The following is a 17,152-nucleotide window of genomic DNA, read 5'->3' on the forward strand; positions in this document are numbered from 1 at the left end:
CGATTCATCATCCAGGTTGAAGACAAAAGCTTATCGAGCAAAATCAGTTCGCGTGCATTTTGAATTCACACGTGTGAAAACGAGGAGCTGACAACACAGTCACGCGCATCAGAATGTACAGAGCAACGCGTATCACCATGCACTACTGTACCGGCCGCCGTAATTCCCAGAGTAGACGGCTGGTGTAGCAAAGCCACATCCACCATGGAGCTGTGTTTCCAATCCTCCTCAAATTCCTTTTTTTATTTTTCAGACATCCGGTCCATAGTTGTCGTCCATTATAAGCAGGAATTCATATTGTCACACGATAATAGCTTCTCACGTGATAGTGGGTTCCATTAATCTGCGTGAATGCCTGAACTAACGCTGCAGTGCGCAACCATAACTGCTCTTGTCAAGATCATGCAGGACGGCTTCCCGATAAGCTTTAGATGATGGGTGTATCCGATGAGGAAGCTGCTGCTGCTCGTGCGTATGGCGTAAGAATATTTTTCGTAGCCTGGGGCAGCGCCTTCGGGAAAGAGTTCGTCTTCGTCCACAAGTAATGGACAGATGTCGTCCAAGAACTAGACGTACTACACAAACGAAAGATGCGACTCCTGAAACCGTTCAGTAGCCATCTCGGCGAAGCACTCGTGGTACTGAAAGGCAGTTCGAAATTGGTTGTTGAAGAGTTGCGCGATGAAGAATTGCATCCACATCATTACACGTTAACCCAACATCAACGGCCAAAAGACTCCATTCTATGACTACAGTTTTGTGATTTTCTTTCGCACCATGTTGAAGATAACGAATATTTTATAAATAAAGTAATATAGACTGACGAATATACACTCGTGCTCATAAATTAAGGATAATGCTGATACATGGTGAAACAACGCTCTGGTGGGCGGTTTGCGGGTATAAATCACCTCGGGGTATGACCATGCGGTGCATTTGACCTGCGGTCGTCGCACAGTGGCGCTGGCAGCAGTCCACATACGCAGAGGTGTGTTGGTGCATGTCAGAGTACAGTGCACCGAGTAAGTGTGAAGATGTTTTCAGACTGTGACTGTGTGTTGAAAATGGCTCAAAGAACACCTATTCATTAGGGATAGAATACTAGGGCGAATGAGGGCTGGTCAAACGCAGCAGGTCGTAGCACGGGCCCTCCGTGTGCCACAAATTGTGATCTCACAATGATGGCTACGATTCCAGCAGGCAGGAAACGTGTCCAGGCGCTACAGTACGGAACGTCCACAGTGTAAAACACCAAAAGAAGACAGATATCTCACAATCAGTGCCCGCAGGCGCCCACGGAGTACTGCAGGTAGCCTTGCTCGGAACCTTACCGCAGCCACTGGAACAGTTGTCTCCAGACACACAGTCTGCAGACGACTGAACAGACATGGTTTATTCGCCCGGAGACCTGCAAGGTGCATTCCACTGACTCTTAGTCACAGGAGAGCCCGTAAAAGAGCCCGTAAAACCTGGTGTCAAGAACACAGTACATGGTTATTGGAACAGTGGTCCCAGGTTTTCACGGACGAGTCCAGGTATAGTCTGAAGAGTGATTCTCGCCGGATTTTCAGCTGGCGTGAACCAGGAAACAGATACCAATCCCTTAATGTCCTTGAAATGGACCTGTATGGAATTAGCGGTTTGATGGTCCGGGATGGGATTATGACTGGTGCACGTACACTACTGCATGTCTTGACAGAGAAACTGCAACAGGTCAGGTGTATCGGGACGTCATTTTGCACCAGTATGTCCGCCTTTTCAAGGCTACAGTGGGTCCCACCTTCCTCCTGATGAATGATCACGCACGGCCCCACGGAGCTGCCATCGTGGAGGAGTACCTTGAAACAGAATATATGAGGCAATGTAGTGGCCTGCCTGTTCTCCAGGTCTAAACCCCATCGAGGACATCTGGGATGCTCTCGGTCGACGTATCGCTGAATGTCTTCAAACCCCTACGACACTTCAGGAGCTCCGACAGGCACTGGTGCAGAATGGGAGGCTATATCCCAGCAGCTGCTCGACAACCTGATCCAGAGTATTCCAACCCGTTGTGCGGCCTGTGTACGTGTGCATGGTGATCATTTCCCATTTTGATGACGATGTGTTTCGAGACGGTTTTCTCAACTTATCACTAATACTGTGTTCTTACAGATCTGTGTCGTGTGTGTTCCCTATGTGCCTATGCTATTAGCGCCAGTTTTGTGTAGTGCCAATTTGTGTGGCACCTCATTCTGCAATTATCCTTAATTTATAAGCATGAGTGTAGCTTCACTCGTGAGGGTATTTTCAACCTCCACGACAGCCATAATTGGTCGGATTACAACCCTCACGTCGCCCGTTAACGTGGCTTTCAGACAAACGTTGGTGTAAACCTGTGGGTACTAATCGTCGGAGGATTGGATTTGGGCAGTTTCCGATTGCCGGACAAGTTAAATGGTCCCCCGTACCGTACATTTCTTTACAGTACTTTGCCCGACGCATTAGGAAAATTTCAACTTGATGTTCAGTGACATATATGGTTTCGGCATGATAGTACACCGCCACACTTTGGAATGGATGTGCGTAACTATTTGAATGAAGCATTTACAGGGAAATGGATTGGTTGTAGAGGTCCAACGTTCTGGCCTCCACGTTCCCCGGACCGTAATTGACTAGAATTTTATTTGTGGGGATACTTAAAGTAACAAGTCTGTAGTACTCCACTTATGAACGTATACGATCTAATAGCTCGCAAGCATGCCGCTTCAGCAATAGCGAATGAATGTGTCTTGTGTAGGGTCCAGCAAAGTATAACCCAGAAAGTGGCGAATTGTTTGCAAATAGTGTGTGCTCGTTTTGAACATCTTCTCTGAAGTGAACATTGCTCGTACGTGTACGTACCGGCTCTGTGACGATAAGTATGGATGTCAAATGTACAAAAATGGTTCAAATGGCTCTGAGCACTGTGGAACTTAAGTTCTGAGGTCATCAGTCCGCTAGAATTTCGAACTCCTTAAACCTAACTAACCTAAGGAGATCACACACATCCATGCCCGAGGCATGGCAGTTCCAGACTGTAGCGCCTAGAACCGCTCGGCCAATAGGGTCGGCTTCAAATGTACAAAATGAAGTTATTATGTGTAGCATAATGTTTAATCTACTGTAGCCTATCTATTACGTTTTTTGTACGTCATTGAGTACAGACGATCTTACTGTATCCACTTATATTTTCTGTTGGCTTTATTTGTGACAGGGACGAACCAAAGTAGTCGGCTATGTCTGTAAGAAGTTCATGTTATGTTTTAATCCATAAATAAAGCAAATACACCAGATGAAGCATTGTGGAGATGTATAATGGATACGGTTTTTTGCTGTGACAAAAGAAATTGCCGTTTATGGAGATCTGGTGCTCTGTTCCTGTTTCAGCTAGGAAGATTGGGTAAAAGTTTCTTGTTTAGCCCGGACCAGTAGCCATTTATATCATCATTCGAACGTGTGTCTTATTGTAGCCATGTTACAGTATGTTAAGCAATGTTTGAAGGAAGAACTGGAGCTGGTACACAGGCAAATTTTTCGAACAGATAAATTTATTTTGCAAAAGAAATTAACGCTCAGCTAATGGCGCCATTTGTATGTGCACCATTCAGATTTTAAGTGGAAATACGTGCAAGAAACATATTTTCTGGGAGGTATTTGAAGTGTACCACCTCTATACTTCAGACTTGAATGAATCAGTTTAAGTTTTGCACTACGATACATAATTGGATAAATTCAAAACAATTTTTTTTACGTAATACCCATTCTTACGTGGATTGACAGCTCAGAAACAGTTTATAGTGATTGAAATACATAAAAAATACATTCTTACGATAAAACTGAAAACTCGCTTTCAAAAATCTAGTTTCATTCAGACACATTTTTTTGTGAGTTTTTTACTTGTTCCACTTCCACGTTTCAAATTACGTGCACAAAAACATGTTTTTTTACTCCATGCTAAGGACGTGTCCGACGAACACGCTTCTTCTTTTCCTGATAATGTCGGAGATCCTCTCTATCTTGGTACACCGTTCTTGATTCGCTCGTCTTCTAAATTGAATATCTTCTGAACTCTAAGGTACCCACGTTTTTACTAGGTTAAGAGTTCCTGCTGTGTATAAGGCTTCATGGTGCATCACTATCTGGTAATGTTCCAGTTTTGCATTGATCGAATTATTCGTCTTATTATCTCCCTGAGCGCCAACTCCTAGATTCTACGGGCCGCTCTCCCTTCCATAAGCGCCAAGCCCGTAGGGTCTACGTGCCAGCGTGTTTAATTGATTACAAAGCGCTGCACGCTGTTCTCGCAGCTCTGACTACCGATATACTGTTATTTATTAATTGCACGGAGAGATGGTGTGAGTGTGCGTCTTGTTTTCGCAATATTTCATTCGTTATAAGTCACTGTTTTCGTCTCCAGATGGCGCACGTTATTGGTATTCTGTGTAAGAGAAATGGCGCACCGTGGTTTATCTGAAGAAGAAACTTCCAATTTGCTGATTTTTGGAAACAGTGTCGATGCTCTAGATCGAGAAGATGATTTGGACGACACAGGTGTCTTTGTAAGCGACTGCAGTACATGTTCAAGCAAAAAACTGTAAAATGCTGTCGGAAGCTGTTTTCTTCCATTTGTTCTTACTAGGAGTATCAAATTCATTTTTGTTGCACAGTTCATTTGAGACCAGGAAAATCACAATAATTAATTTCATTATCAATCCCTCCAACAGCTCTAGACATTTCCTGCAACGTTTACCACCCGCAAGCAAAAAATATGTCTCCCGTGTATATTTGTGCTTCAGAATTATGGAAAGAAAGTAAGAAAGCATCTCGTAAGGTGACAAGTTATCAGTGCGAACAGTGCTGTGTGGCCTTGTGTATGTAGCCCTGTTTTAAAATATGTATCCGAAAATACAGTATAAATCCACGTAGGAAGTATTATTGTATTTAAATACGATATTATGCACTGATCGTTATGTATTTATGAACCCATTTACTCTACCATTATGACTGTATTTCTTTTTAATTTTACGAAAACTATGTCATATATAATAATACAGGGTGTTTCAAAAATGATTTTACAGCTTTATGAAATAGTATAAATTTATTGAAAGAAGATATAGAGCTGGGTTTAGTGTTATTTTGTAGGTAAACACATCAAGATTTTTTTACCTTAAACTAAAGATGTTGTATGTGGCTTCCATTAAATATCCTTCACACATCCCATCAGCAGTTAATTTCTTCCCAAACTCGCTACTAGCGTTGTTCAGTAGCGGCGTAAATTCTCTTTTCTGAGTTTAGGCAGAGAAGCCGACACAGGAAGTACAAACACGATATCCTTGATGAATCCCCATAAACAAAAATCGAGTGGTGTCAGTTCTAGGGTGGTATGCAATTGGCGTATCACGGCCAATCCAATGACTGGAAAGTGGTCACTGGGAAAATCTCCCACGTCAGCCAAGTAGTGGGATGGTGCGCCATCGTGCACGAAGTAAACATTTTCGTCTTGGTCGTCCTCATACATGTGTAGTATCAATAATTGTTGTAATATATCCAGGTACACTATCCTGTTGATGGCTCTCTCACGGATAAGAAAGAGCCCGTATACTTTGTTCTTGCTCGATGTACAAAAAACCTTCAGTTTAGGCCTATCACGAACATGTTGCAATGTTTGATTTGGATTTTCACTGCCCGCCGACTTTATTATTCAAACGAAAACACACAACTAGCACGCTCGGGTCCAGTGAAGGCAGCCATCTTTAATGCAACTGCCGCTAGAGCTCCTTACGGTGCGATTCGTCACTAGCGAACTACGCGAGACAAAACGTGATGTATATCCCTACGAATTGAACCTACAATCACCTCTGTAGGTACTATGAATTGATTTATATGAATTTTCAAAGCTGTACGTTTTTGAAACACCCTGTTATAATTTGTCCGTGTTTTACCAGACAGGACTTTGTTAATAACTAGCTATTAAAGAAGAAAAAATGTGCTTAAAGTAGTGTTAATTTTTGTTTATATGTACGATATTTTCCAAGACATACATTTCTTAAACCAGCTAAAATAGTCAGGATTCTGTGAACATGGTCAAGTAAGTGTTGGACCGGTACTGAGAGTGTTATAGGTGTTCGTAGTGTGTATACTAAATTAATTTTGTGTATTATTGCTCCTATTGCTTCCTTTTCTTTCAGTACATTTTCTATCCATTCTCTCATTTAAATCTCACCACCTTCTACATTTACCCTCCTCCGTCTGTCATCCATTTAGGAGCTGTTTAGTAATGTTGAGTTCCAAACTGGAAATGGCCTCTGACTTGTTGTATGTGGCAGGTGATCAAGATGCTGGTGGCGGTGGTGGTACTGTTCGTGCTGTGCTGGGGCCCGCTGCTGGTGGACAATGTGCTGACCGCCTTCCGTCAGCTGCCGTCCTACCGCACTGACAGCCTCAAGCACATGGCCACCGCCTTCCACCTAATGGCCTACTTTAACAGGTCTGCACTGCTTTTATTTGAGTATCTTAAGACCACGACAGACGAAATGGGTACACTCGCAGCAGCTCAAATGATCAACCATGAACAACAATGTTCACACTTGGTGCAATACAGCAGTGTGGGATACATTACTGCTGAAAAGTAGGACCTGCTTCAACTGATCTTGCAAGTGACCGTGTTCAAATGGATGTAGGGTCCAGGGATATAACGCTGACGGGGAAGAAACCACGTAGGGGGTTCCCCAAGGTTCAATCTTAGGTCCACTACTGTTCCTCATCTATGTACACAACCTTCTGTCTAGTATACAACAAGCAGAATTAGTACGTTTTGCAGATGACACTAGGATTGCAATGAGTCCTGGCATTAGTACAGAAACATAAGAAATAGTAAAAAATATTCTTAAATGTATCATTTACTGGTTTCTTGAGAATGGTTTCACCTTCATCTTTAAAAAGAAACAACATATTCTGCACATGTAGAGGTACAACACCAATGATAAGTGTAACACATGGTGAGAAAATAGTAAATAGGGTGAAAACTTCAAATTACTTTGGGGTTCATAATGACGAGAATTTAATTGGAAGAAGCACAGTTTGGAGCTCCTAAAGCAACACATTTCATCTACATTTGCGCTTAGAACCATTGCAAATATTGGGAAGGGACAAATCAGTAAGTTGGCATAGTTTGCGTATTTTCGTTCAATAATTTCATATGCAATAATGTTGTAAGGTATTTCATCTTTAAGACAGAAAGTCTTCATCACACAAAAACTGAATATAAGAATAACATGTGGTGCTTACACACGAGCATCTTGTTGACATCTGTTTAAGAAGGTGTGCATTCTGACTATTGCTTCACAGTATATTTATTCTTTCATGAAGTTTATTGTAAATATTCCACTACAGATCAAAAGTAACAATGAGGTACATAATTAAAATACTAGAAGGAAAAATGACATTCATTACTCGGCATTACGGTTGTCTTCAGTTCAAACAGGTGTGGACAATGTTGCAAATTCCATTCCTGTAATGTGTAAAAGGTGGTGTGTAGGAACTACTAACTCACATCTGTGTATTTTCTTTATGAGCAATATTAATTTCCGATGTGAATGTAAAATGACTCGTTACACACCAGTGCGATCTATCTTGCAAAGATGATCTATGGAACATGTTACTAACTAACATTTATGCAGATTTGCAAATACATGTATAACGTAGACTAGTGTAAGAGCTGCAAAGAAAGCTATTCTGGTAACGATGACACCAAAAGCAACAGCAAACAGTTTAAATGCGAAAACGACAATACCAAAGACAATTTTACTATTTTTAGTTTACACATCAGTTGAGAATCAATGTGAATCCGTGTGTACACGTTTGCAGAACATGAACCAAGTTGATAAACCATAATACATGACATGGTTGTTTGCAGCCTGAATGCTGTGCCTGGCGAATATGTATACCTCTCCTAAATTTCGTCAGGGTACCTGATTTTGCTGTTGCAGGTACAACTTACATATCATTTCGTCTGTGTGGTATTCCTTTACATATTGCATGGGAGTCTGGCAGGCAGCGAAAGACTTTCCGAGGAGCCTCCCCCTTTCGTTTGAAGAACTGGTTTCGGGCGTTATCTGTGGCTGACGAAAAGTCGGATGCAGTCGCCCACCCTGTTCCAGAGGAAGCTTCTCGGCCCACAAGGTCTGCGCATTCACAGAGGGTGGGGTTTGCTGGTAGTTGGGAGCTCCAACGTTAGGCGCGTAATGGGGCTCCTTAGGTATATGTCTGGCAAGAAGGGGAAGGAAACCAGCGTGCACTCCTGTGTGCATACCGGGAGGAGTCATTCCGGATGTGGAACGGGTGCTTCAGGATGCCATGAAGAGTAGAGGTGGTGGCCCATGACAGTGTCAATGACGTGTGTCGCTTCGGATCGGAGGAGATTCTCTCTGGTTTCAGGCGGCTAGCGGAAATGGTGAAGACTGCCAGTCTTGCGAGATTAAGGCGGAGCTCACCATCTGTAGCATCTGCAGTACCTACTGTGGTCCATTTGTGCAGAGCCAAGTGGAGGGTCTGAATCAGAGGCTTAGGCGGTTCTGTGACCGTGTAGGCTGCAGATTCCTTGACTTACGGGTTCCCCTTAATAGGTCCAGAGTCGACTACACACTGGAAGCGGCTACACGGGTAGCGGGGGCTGTGTGGAAGGGAGTGAAATTTTTTTTTTTTTTTTTGTTAGAGGGTCTCAGGAAACCAAAAAATGTGCATCCGTCTAAAAGCGGGCAGGTAAAACAGAGTAAGGTAGTTGTAGCAACAATCGGTATTGTAATTGTAAATTGTCATTGCTGTATTGAGAAAGAACCTGAGCTCCAACCGAGCGAGGTGGCGCAGTGGTAGCACACTGGACTCGCATTCGGGAGGACGACGGTTCAATCCCGTCTCCAGCCATCCTGATTTAGGTTTTCCGTGATTTCCCTAAATCGTTTCAGGCAAATGCCGGGATGGTTCCTTTGAAAGGGCACGGCCGATTTCCTTCCCAATCCTTCCCTAACCCGAGCTTGCGCTCCGTCTCTAATGACCTCGTAGTTGACGGGACGTTAAACACTAACCACCACCACCACCTGAGCTCCAAGCTCTAGAAAGCGCTGAAGCTCAAACAGTTATAGGTATGCAAAGCTGGCTAAAGCCGGAAATAAGTTCAGCCGAAATTTTTTTCAAACTACCTTACAGTATTCAGAAAGGATAGATTAAATACAATTGGTGGTGGAGTAGTTATTGCTATCAGAAGTAGTTTACCATGTAGTGAAATTCAAGTTTATAGATCCTGCGAAATAGTTGGGTAGAGGCTATACTTGACAATCGGACTAAACTATTTACTGGATCGTTTTACCGATTCTTCGACTCAGAAGATATATTGCTGAACAGGTCAAAGAAAACTTCAGTCTCATTTCAAATAGGCACCCCACTCATACAATTATAGTCGGTGGTGACTTCAATGTACCCTCAAAAATGGCTCTGAGCACTATGCGACTTAACTTCTGAGGTCATCAGTCGCCTAGAACTTAGAACTAATTAAACCTAACTAACCTAAGGACATCACACACATCCATGTCCGAGGCAGGATTCGAACCTGCGACCGTAGCGGTCGCTCGGTTCCAAACTGTAACGCCTAGAACCGCACGGCCACTCCGGCCGGCAATGTACCCTCGATATGCTGGAAAAAATTATATGTCTAAAGCCGGCGGCAGGCATAAAACGTCATCCGAAATTGTACTGAATGCTTTCTCAGAAAATTATTTTGAACAATTAGTTCAAGAGCCCACTCGAAGCGACAAATATTCCTGGACAAATAGGGAGTATCATGACGGATACAGGGATAAGGGGTGACAAGGCAGTTGCTGCTGCGGTGAATATCGTAACACCCACAACCATAAAAGAGAAACGCAAAATACATCTATTTAGAAAGCTAATAAAAATGCTCTTAACGCCTTTTTAAGAAAAAGTCTCCTCTCTTTCCGATCTGATCATGCCAGCGTAGAAGAGATATGGAATGATTTCAAAGAAATAGTATCGACGGCAATTGAGAGATATTTACCACATAAATTATTCAGTGACGGTACTTATCGACCCCATGGTACACAAAACGGGTCAGATCGCTGTTGCAGAAGCAACGAAAGAAGCATGCCAAATTTAAAAGAACACAAAATCCCCAAGACTAGCAAAGTTTTGCACAAGTTCGAAATATAGCTCGTGCTTCATGCGAGATGCTTTTAATAATTTCCACAAGGAAACTCTGTCTCGGAATCTGGCAGAAAACCCAAAGAAATCCTGATCATACATAAAGCACACCAGTTGCAAGACGCAAACAATACCTTCACTGCTGGATAACAACTGTGAGGTCACTGATGACAGTGCCACTGAAGCAGAGTTATTAAACATAGTTTTCCGAAACTCCTTCACCAAAGAAGACGAAGTGTATATTCCTAAATTCCAATCCAGAACAACTGACAAGATGAGAAACATAGAAGTAGATATCCTGATAGTAGCAAAGCAGCTTAAATCACTTAAGAGAGGCAAGGCCAACAGTCCAGATTGTATACCAGACAGGTTCCTTTCAGAGTATGCCGATACAATAGTTCCACGCTTAGCAATTATATACAACCGCTGATGGGGGGCTGGGTAATTTTGATCAGTTAGTGTACATTGCTCCAAAGTGACCGGTGTGGTCTTTTATCTGGTTGACCACCATTTGGCTCGGTGATCTTGTTTGAAATACTCTGACACTGGCTGCAGTGGGTGCAGCACGGGACGAGTGACTGGTGTGTTGGCGTGTTGCAGCTGCATCAACCCGATCGTGTACGGCTTCATGTCGAAGAACTTCAGGGAGAGCTTCTACAAGGCGCTGTGCCGCTGCTGCTACCGCGGCAGCGCCGGCCTGCGGCTCCGGCCATCCTCGTTGTCCCACACTCGCAGCACTTCAGTCCGCTACACCACGGACCCCAGGTACGTGCCGACACACAGTATATCCTCTCTAGAGGCCCTCTGGGCACTTCTGACGGTGCAATACACTACCTGCTGAACGAAGTCAGTGATAGGTTTCACTGATGGCATTGCTCCAATAGGTGTCTACTTTTTTTTGAACTGTTAAGAGCCGAGTTCCGAAGAAAGTAGTTGCTGACAGTTCTGAAAATTACCTGTCATCTGAATAAGTCATGGCTGCAAAATACTAACACAGATTCCTTACAGAAGAATGGGAAAACTAGTAGAAGCAGAAACTTCCTGGCAGATTAAAACTGTGTGCCACACCGAGACTCGAACTCGGGACCTTTGCCTTTCGCGGGCAAGAGCTCTACCAACTGAGCTACCCAAGCACGACTCACGCCCCGTCATCACAGCTTTAGTTCTGCCAGTATCTCGTCTCCTACCTTCCAAACTTTACAGAAGCTCTCCTGCGAACCTTGCACAACTAGCACTCCTGAAAGAAAGGATACTGCGGAGACATGGCTTCTGCCAGATGTTTCATATCAGAGCACACTCCGCTGCAGAGTGAAAATCTCATTCTGGAAACATCCTCCAGGTTATGGCTAAGCCATGTATCCGCAATATCCTTTCTCTCAGGAGTGCTAGTTCTGCAAGGTTCGCAGGACAGGTAGGAGACAAGATACTGGCAGAAGTAAAGCTGTGAGGACGGGGCGTAAGTCATGCTTGAGTAGTTCAGTTGGTAGAGCCATTGCCCGCGAAAGGCAAAGGTCCCGAGTTCGAGTCTCGGTCCGGCACACAGTTTTAATCTGCCAGGATGTTTCATATCAGCGCACACTCCACTGCAGAGTGAAAATCTCATTCTAGTAGAAGCAGACCTCAAGGAAGATCAGTTTGGATTCTAGGGAAATACAGGAACAGACGAGGTAATACTCACCCTATGACTTGTCTTAGAAGATAAATTAAACAAATTGGCATTTATAGGATTTGTAGACTTAGAGATAGCTTTTGACGATGTTGGCCGGAATACTCTCTTTGAAATTCTGAAGGTAGTGGAGGTAAAATACAGGAAGCGAAAGACTACTAGTACTTACAACTTCTACAGAAACAAGAGGGCACTTGTAAGAGTCGATGGGCATGGAAGGGAATCAGTGCTTGGGAATGAAAGGAGGTAGAGTTGTAGCCAATCCATGATGGCATTAAGTCTGTAAACTGAGCAAGCAATAAAGGAAGTCAAGGAAAAATTTGGAGTAGGAATTCAAGTTGAGTGAGAAGAAATAAGAACTCTGAGCTATGCCGATGACAATGTGTTTCTGTCAGAGATCGCAAAGGATTTAGAAGAGCAGTTTACCAGAATGGACAGTGTCTTTAAAGGGGGGTTTAAGATGAAATCAACGAAAACAAAAAAAAAAAAAAAAAAAAAAAACGATAATGGAATGTAGTCGAACTAAATCAGGTCATACTGAGGAAATTAGATTAGGAAAAGAGACACACAAAGTAGTAGAATAGTTTTACCATATGGGCAGTAAAACAAATGATGATGGTCCAAGTATGGAGGACATATAATGTAGATCGGCAATCGCAAGAAAAACATTTCTGAAGGAGAGAAATTTGCTAGCGTCGAAGATGGACTTAGTCTTAGGAAGTCTTTTATGAAGGCGTTTGTCTGGGGTGTAGCCATGTACGGAAGTGAAAAATGGACGATAAACAGTTTAGATAAAAGAAGTAGAGGCTTTCGAAATGTGGTGCTACAGAGGAATTTTGGAGATTAGATGGGTAGGTCACTTAACTAATGACGAGGCACTGAATAGAATTGGCGAGACAAGAAATTTGTGGCACAACTTCAGCAAAAGAAGGAATCGGTTCATATGACACAATCTAAGCCATCAAAAGATCACCAATTTAACATTGTAGTCAAGAGTGGAGGGAGGGAGGTAAAATTGGTAGAGGGAGACGAAGAAATAAATACAGTAAGCGTATTCAGAAGGACGTGGTTGCAGCAGTTATTCGGAGATATTCGGAAATGAAAAGGCTCCCATAGGCGAGAGTAACATGGAGAGTTTGCGGTCAAATCAGTCTTCGGATTGAAGACGACAACAACAACAAGATGACGAAAAGCCTCGTTATATACTGATTCTACACATTTAAATGCCAGTTGAAAACGTTAACAGAATAAGCCACACTACATTATTTCAAGTTTGCAGCGGAAATTCCTACCCCGATTTCCGTACAACGGTCCAGCGAATGTGCAACATCCCCCTTTCGTGATTTGAACTCCCCAACACAGAAAACTAAATTGTGGGCCGACCACTTGTGAACGATCTACCCTATGAATATATAAGTTTCACAAATTTAGATGGCTAGCGCGATATTAGACCCTAGGAACAGATACTAAAGTGGGAGATGTGCATATTAATTACTGTGACAGGAGGGTATGTGAAAAACGCAATCTCTCATTTAGACTTCATAATTTATTTCATTAAACACTGATTATCATATTCATGAGGAAGAGGCAGTGAAACAGTTGATAAATTCTATCTGTATGAACTTTCTGGTTATAGATGACTATGGCTTAGTAGTGTTACTCTCTATATGACAAAATTTCACCCACATAATTCAAATCCCGATGTGACACTAAAATTTACCCGCTAAAATTCCAGCCTAAAAACACAGTAACTCGAAGCTTGTTGAGTGATTTAATAGATGTATCAGATACACCAATACCCGTGATCTAGGGGTAGCCGGCACGGTAGCTCAGCGTGTTCGGTCAGAGGGTTTCGCTACCCTCTGTAATAAAAAAAAAACTGAGTGAACGGTTCAACGCTTAAACTGAACGGGTGTCATGAGACGTCCGCCCCGATCATGTACAACGAACAAAATAGAACAAAATGAGATCCAAAAAAAAAAAAAAAAAAAAAAAAAAAAGGGGTAGCGTCTTTGATTCATAATCAAAACGTCTTCGGTCCCGGGTTCGATCCCCGCCACTGCCTAAATTTTGATAAATAATCAGCATTGGCGGCCGAAGACTTCTGGCATAAGAAGTCAGCCTCATTCTGCCAACGGCCTTGTCAGAGGGCGGAGGAGCGGATAGAGGTTCAGGGCACTCTCTTGTCCTAGGGGTGGGAAATTGCCCCTAAAGGCAGAAGAATCAGCAATGATCAACGACATGAGGATGCAGAAGGTAATGGAAACCACTGCATTAAAGACACGTAACGTGTATCCACAGGACATGTGGCCTGTAATTGAAGAAGTGTCATGATGATCTCTCCATTGGCAAAAGATTCCGGAATAGTCCCCCATTCGGATCTCCGGGAGGGACTGCCAAGGGTGAGGTTACAATGAGAAAAAGAATGAATAATCAACGAAAGGATAACGTTCTACGAGTCGGGCGTGGAATGTCAGAAGCTTAAACGTGGTAGGGAAACTAGAAAATCTGAAAAGGGAAATGCAAAGGCTCAATCTAGATATAGTAGGGGTCAGTGAAGTGAAGTGGAAGGAAGACAAGGATTTCTGGTCAGATGAGTATCGGGTAATATCAACAACAGCAGAAAATGGTATAACAGGTGTAGGATTCGTTATGAATAGGAAGGTAGGGCAGAGGGTGTGTTACTGTGAACAGTTCAGTGACCGGGTTGTTCTAATCAGAATCGACAGCAGACCAACACCGACAACAATAGTTCAGGTATACATGCCGACGTCGCAAGCCTTCAGCTTGAAATAGAGAAAGTGTATGAGGATATTGAAAGGGTAATGCAGTATGTAAAGGGGGACGAAAATCTAATAGTCATGGGCGACTGGAATGCAGTTGTAGGGGAAGGAGTAGAAGAAAAGGTTACAGGAGAATATGGGCTTGGGACAAGGAATGAAAGAGGAGAAAGACTAATTGAGTTCTGTAACAAGTTTCAGCTAGTAATAGCGAATACCCTGTTCAAGAATCACAAGAGGAGGAGGTATACTTGGAAAAGGCCGGGAGATACGGGAAGATTTCAATAGGATTACATCATGGTCAGACAGAGATTCCGAAATCAGATACTGGATTGTAAGGCGTACCCAGGAGCAGATATAGACTCAGATCACAATATAGTAGGGATGAATAGTAGGCTGAAGTTCAAGACATTAGTCAGGAAGAATCAATATGCAAAGAAGTGGGATACGGAAGTACTAAGGAATGACGAGATACGTTTGAAGTTCTCTAACGCTATAGATACAGCAATAAGGAATAGCGCAGTAGGCAGTACAGTTGAAGAGCAATGGACATCTCTAAAAAGGGCCATCACAGAGGTTGGGAAGGAAAACATAGGTACAAAGAAGGTAGCAGCGAAGAAACCATGGGTAACAGAAGAAATACTTCAGTTGATTGATGAAAGGAGGAAGTACAAAAATGTTCCGGGAAAATCAGGAATACAGAAATACAAGTCGCTGAGGAATGAAATAAATAGGAAGTGCAGGGAAACTAAGACGAAATGACTGCAGGAAAAATGTGAAGACATCGAAAAAGACATGATTGTCGGAAGGACAGACTCAGCATACAGAAAAGTCAAAACAACCTTTGGTGACATTAATAGCAACGGTGGTAACATTAAGAGTGCAACGGGAATTCCACTGTTAAATGCAGAGGAGAGAGCAGATAGGTGGAAAGAATACATTGAAAGCCTCTATGAGGGGGAAGATTTGTCTGATGTGATAGAAGAAGAAACAGGAGTCGATTTAGAAGAGATAGGGGATCCAGTATTAGAATCGGAATTTAAAAGAGCTTTGGAGGACTTACGGTCAAATAAGGCAGAAGGGATAGATAACATTCCATCAGCAGTTCTAAAATCAATGGGGGAAGTGGCAACAAAACGACTATTCACGTTGGTGTGTAGAATATATGAGTCTGGCGATTACCATCTGACTTTCGGAAAAGCATCATCCACACAATTCCGAAGACGGCAAGAGCTAACAAGTGCGAGAATTATCGCACAATCAGCTTAACAGCTCATGCATCGAAGCTGCTTACAAGAATAATATACAGAAGAATGGAAAAGAAAATTGAGAATGCGCTTGATGAAGATCAGTTTGGCTTTAGGAAAAGTAAAGGGACGAGAGAGGCAATTCTGACGTTACGGCTAATAATGGAAGCAAGGCTAAAGAAAAATCAAGACACTTTCATAGGATTTGTCGACCTCGAAAAAGCGTTCGACAATATAAAATGGTGCAAGCTGTTCCAGATTCTGAAAAAAGTAGGGGTAAGCTATAGGGAGAGACGGGTCATTTACAATATGTACAACAACCAAGAGGGAATAATAAGAGTGGACGATCAAGAACGAAGTGCTCGTATTAAGAAGGGTGTAAGACAAGGCTGTAGCCTCTCGCCCCTACTCTTCAATCTGTACATCGAGGAAGCAATGATGGGAATAAAAGAAAGGTTCAGGAGTGGAATTAAAGTACAAGGTGAAAGGATATCAATGATACGATTCGCTGATGACATTGCTATCCTGAGTGAAAGTGAAGAAGAATTAAATGATCTGCTGAACGGAATGAACAGTCTAATGAGTACACAGTATGGTTTGAGAGTAAATCGGAGAAAGACGAAGATAATAAGAAGTAGTAGAAATGAGAACAGCGAGAAACTTAACATCAGGATAGATGGTCATGAAGTCAATGAAGTTAAGGAATTCTGCTACCTAGGCAGTAAAATAACCAATGACGAACGGAGCAAGGAGGACATCAAAAGCAGACTCGCTATGGCAAAAAAGGCATTTCTGGCAAAGAGAAGTCTACTAATATCAAATACCGGCCTTAATTTTAGGAAGAAAGCCGGCCGATGTGGCCAAGCGGTTCTATGTGCTTCAGTCTGGAACCGCGCGACCGCTACGGTCGCAGGTTCGAATCCTGCCTCGGGCATGGATGTCTGTGTTGTCCTTAGGTTAGTTAGGTTTAAGTAGTTCTAAGTTCTAGGGGACTGATGACCTCAGATGTTAAGTCCCATAGTGCCCAGAGCCATTTGAACCATTTTTAGGAAGAAATTGCTGAGGATGTACGTCTGGAGTACAGCATTGTATGGTAGTGAAACATGGACTGTGGGAAAACCGGAACAGAAGTGAATCGAAGCACTTGAAATGTGGTGCTACAGACGAATGTTGAAAATTAGGTGGACTGATAAGGTAAGGAATGAGGAGGTTCTACGCAGAATCGGAGA

General features: G+C 42.8%; 1 protein-coding gene across 1 annotated transcript in view; it reads left to right on the plus strand.

The window, feature by feature from the left end:
- LOC126195706 (gastrin/cholecystokinin type B receptor-like) overlaps nucleotides 1–17,152 on the plus strand; it is a 343,046-nt gene that overhangs the window by 313,413 nt on the left and 12,481 nt on the right. Inside the window, exons 8-9 of the mRNA XM_049934335.1 lie at nucleotides 6,345–6,505; nucleotides 10,831–10,995. Coding sequence (XP_049790292.1) covers nucleotides 6,345–6,505; nucleotides 10,831–10,995 — 326 coding nt within the window. The remainder of the gene's footprint in view (nucleotides 1–6,344; nucleotides 6,506–10,830; nucleotides 10,996–17,152) is intronic.

The sequence above is a fragment of the Schistocerca nitens genome, chromosome 7, assembly GCF_023898315.1.
Source record: "Schistocerca nitens isolate TAMUIC-IGC-003100 chromosome 7, iqSchNite1.1, whole genome shotgun sequence".
NCBI lineage: Eukaryota > Metazoa > Arthropoda > Insecta > Orthoptera > Acrididae > Schistocerca > Schistocerca nitens.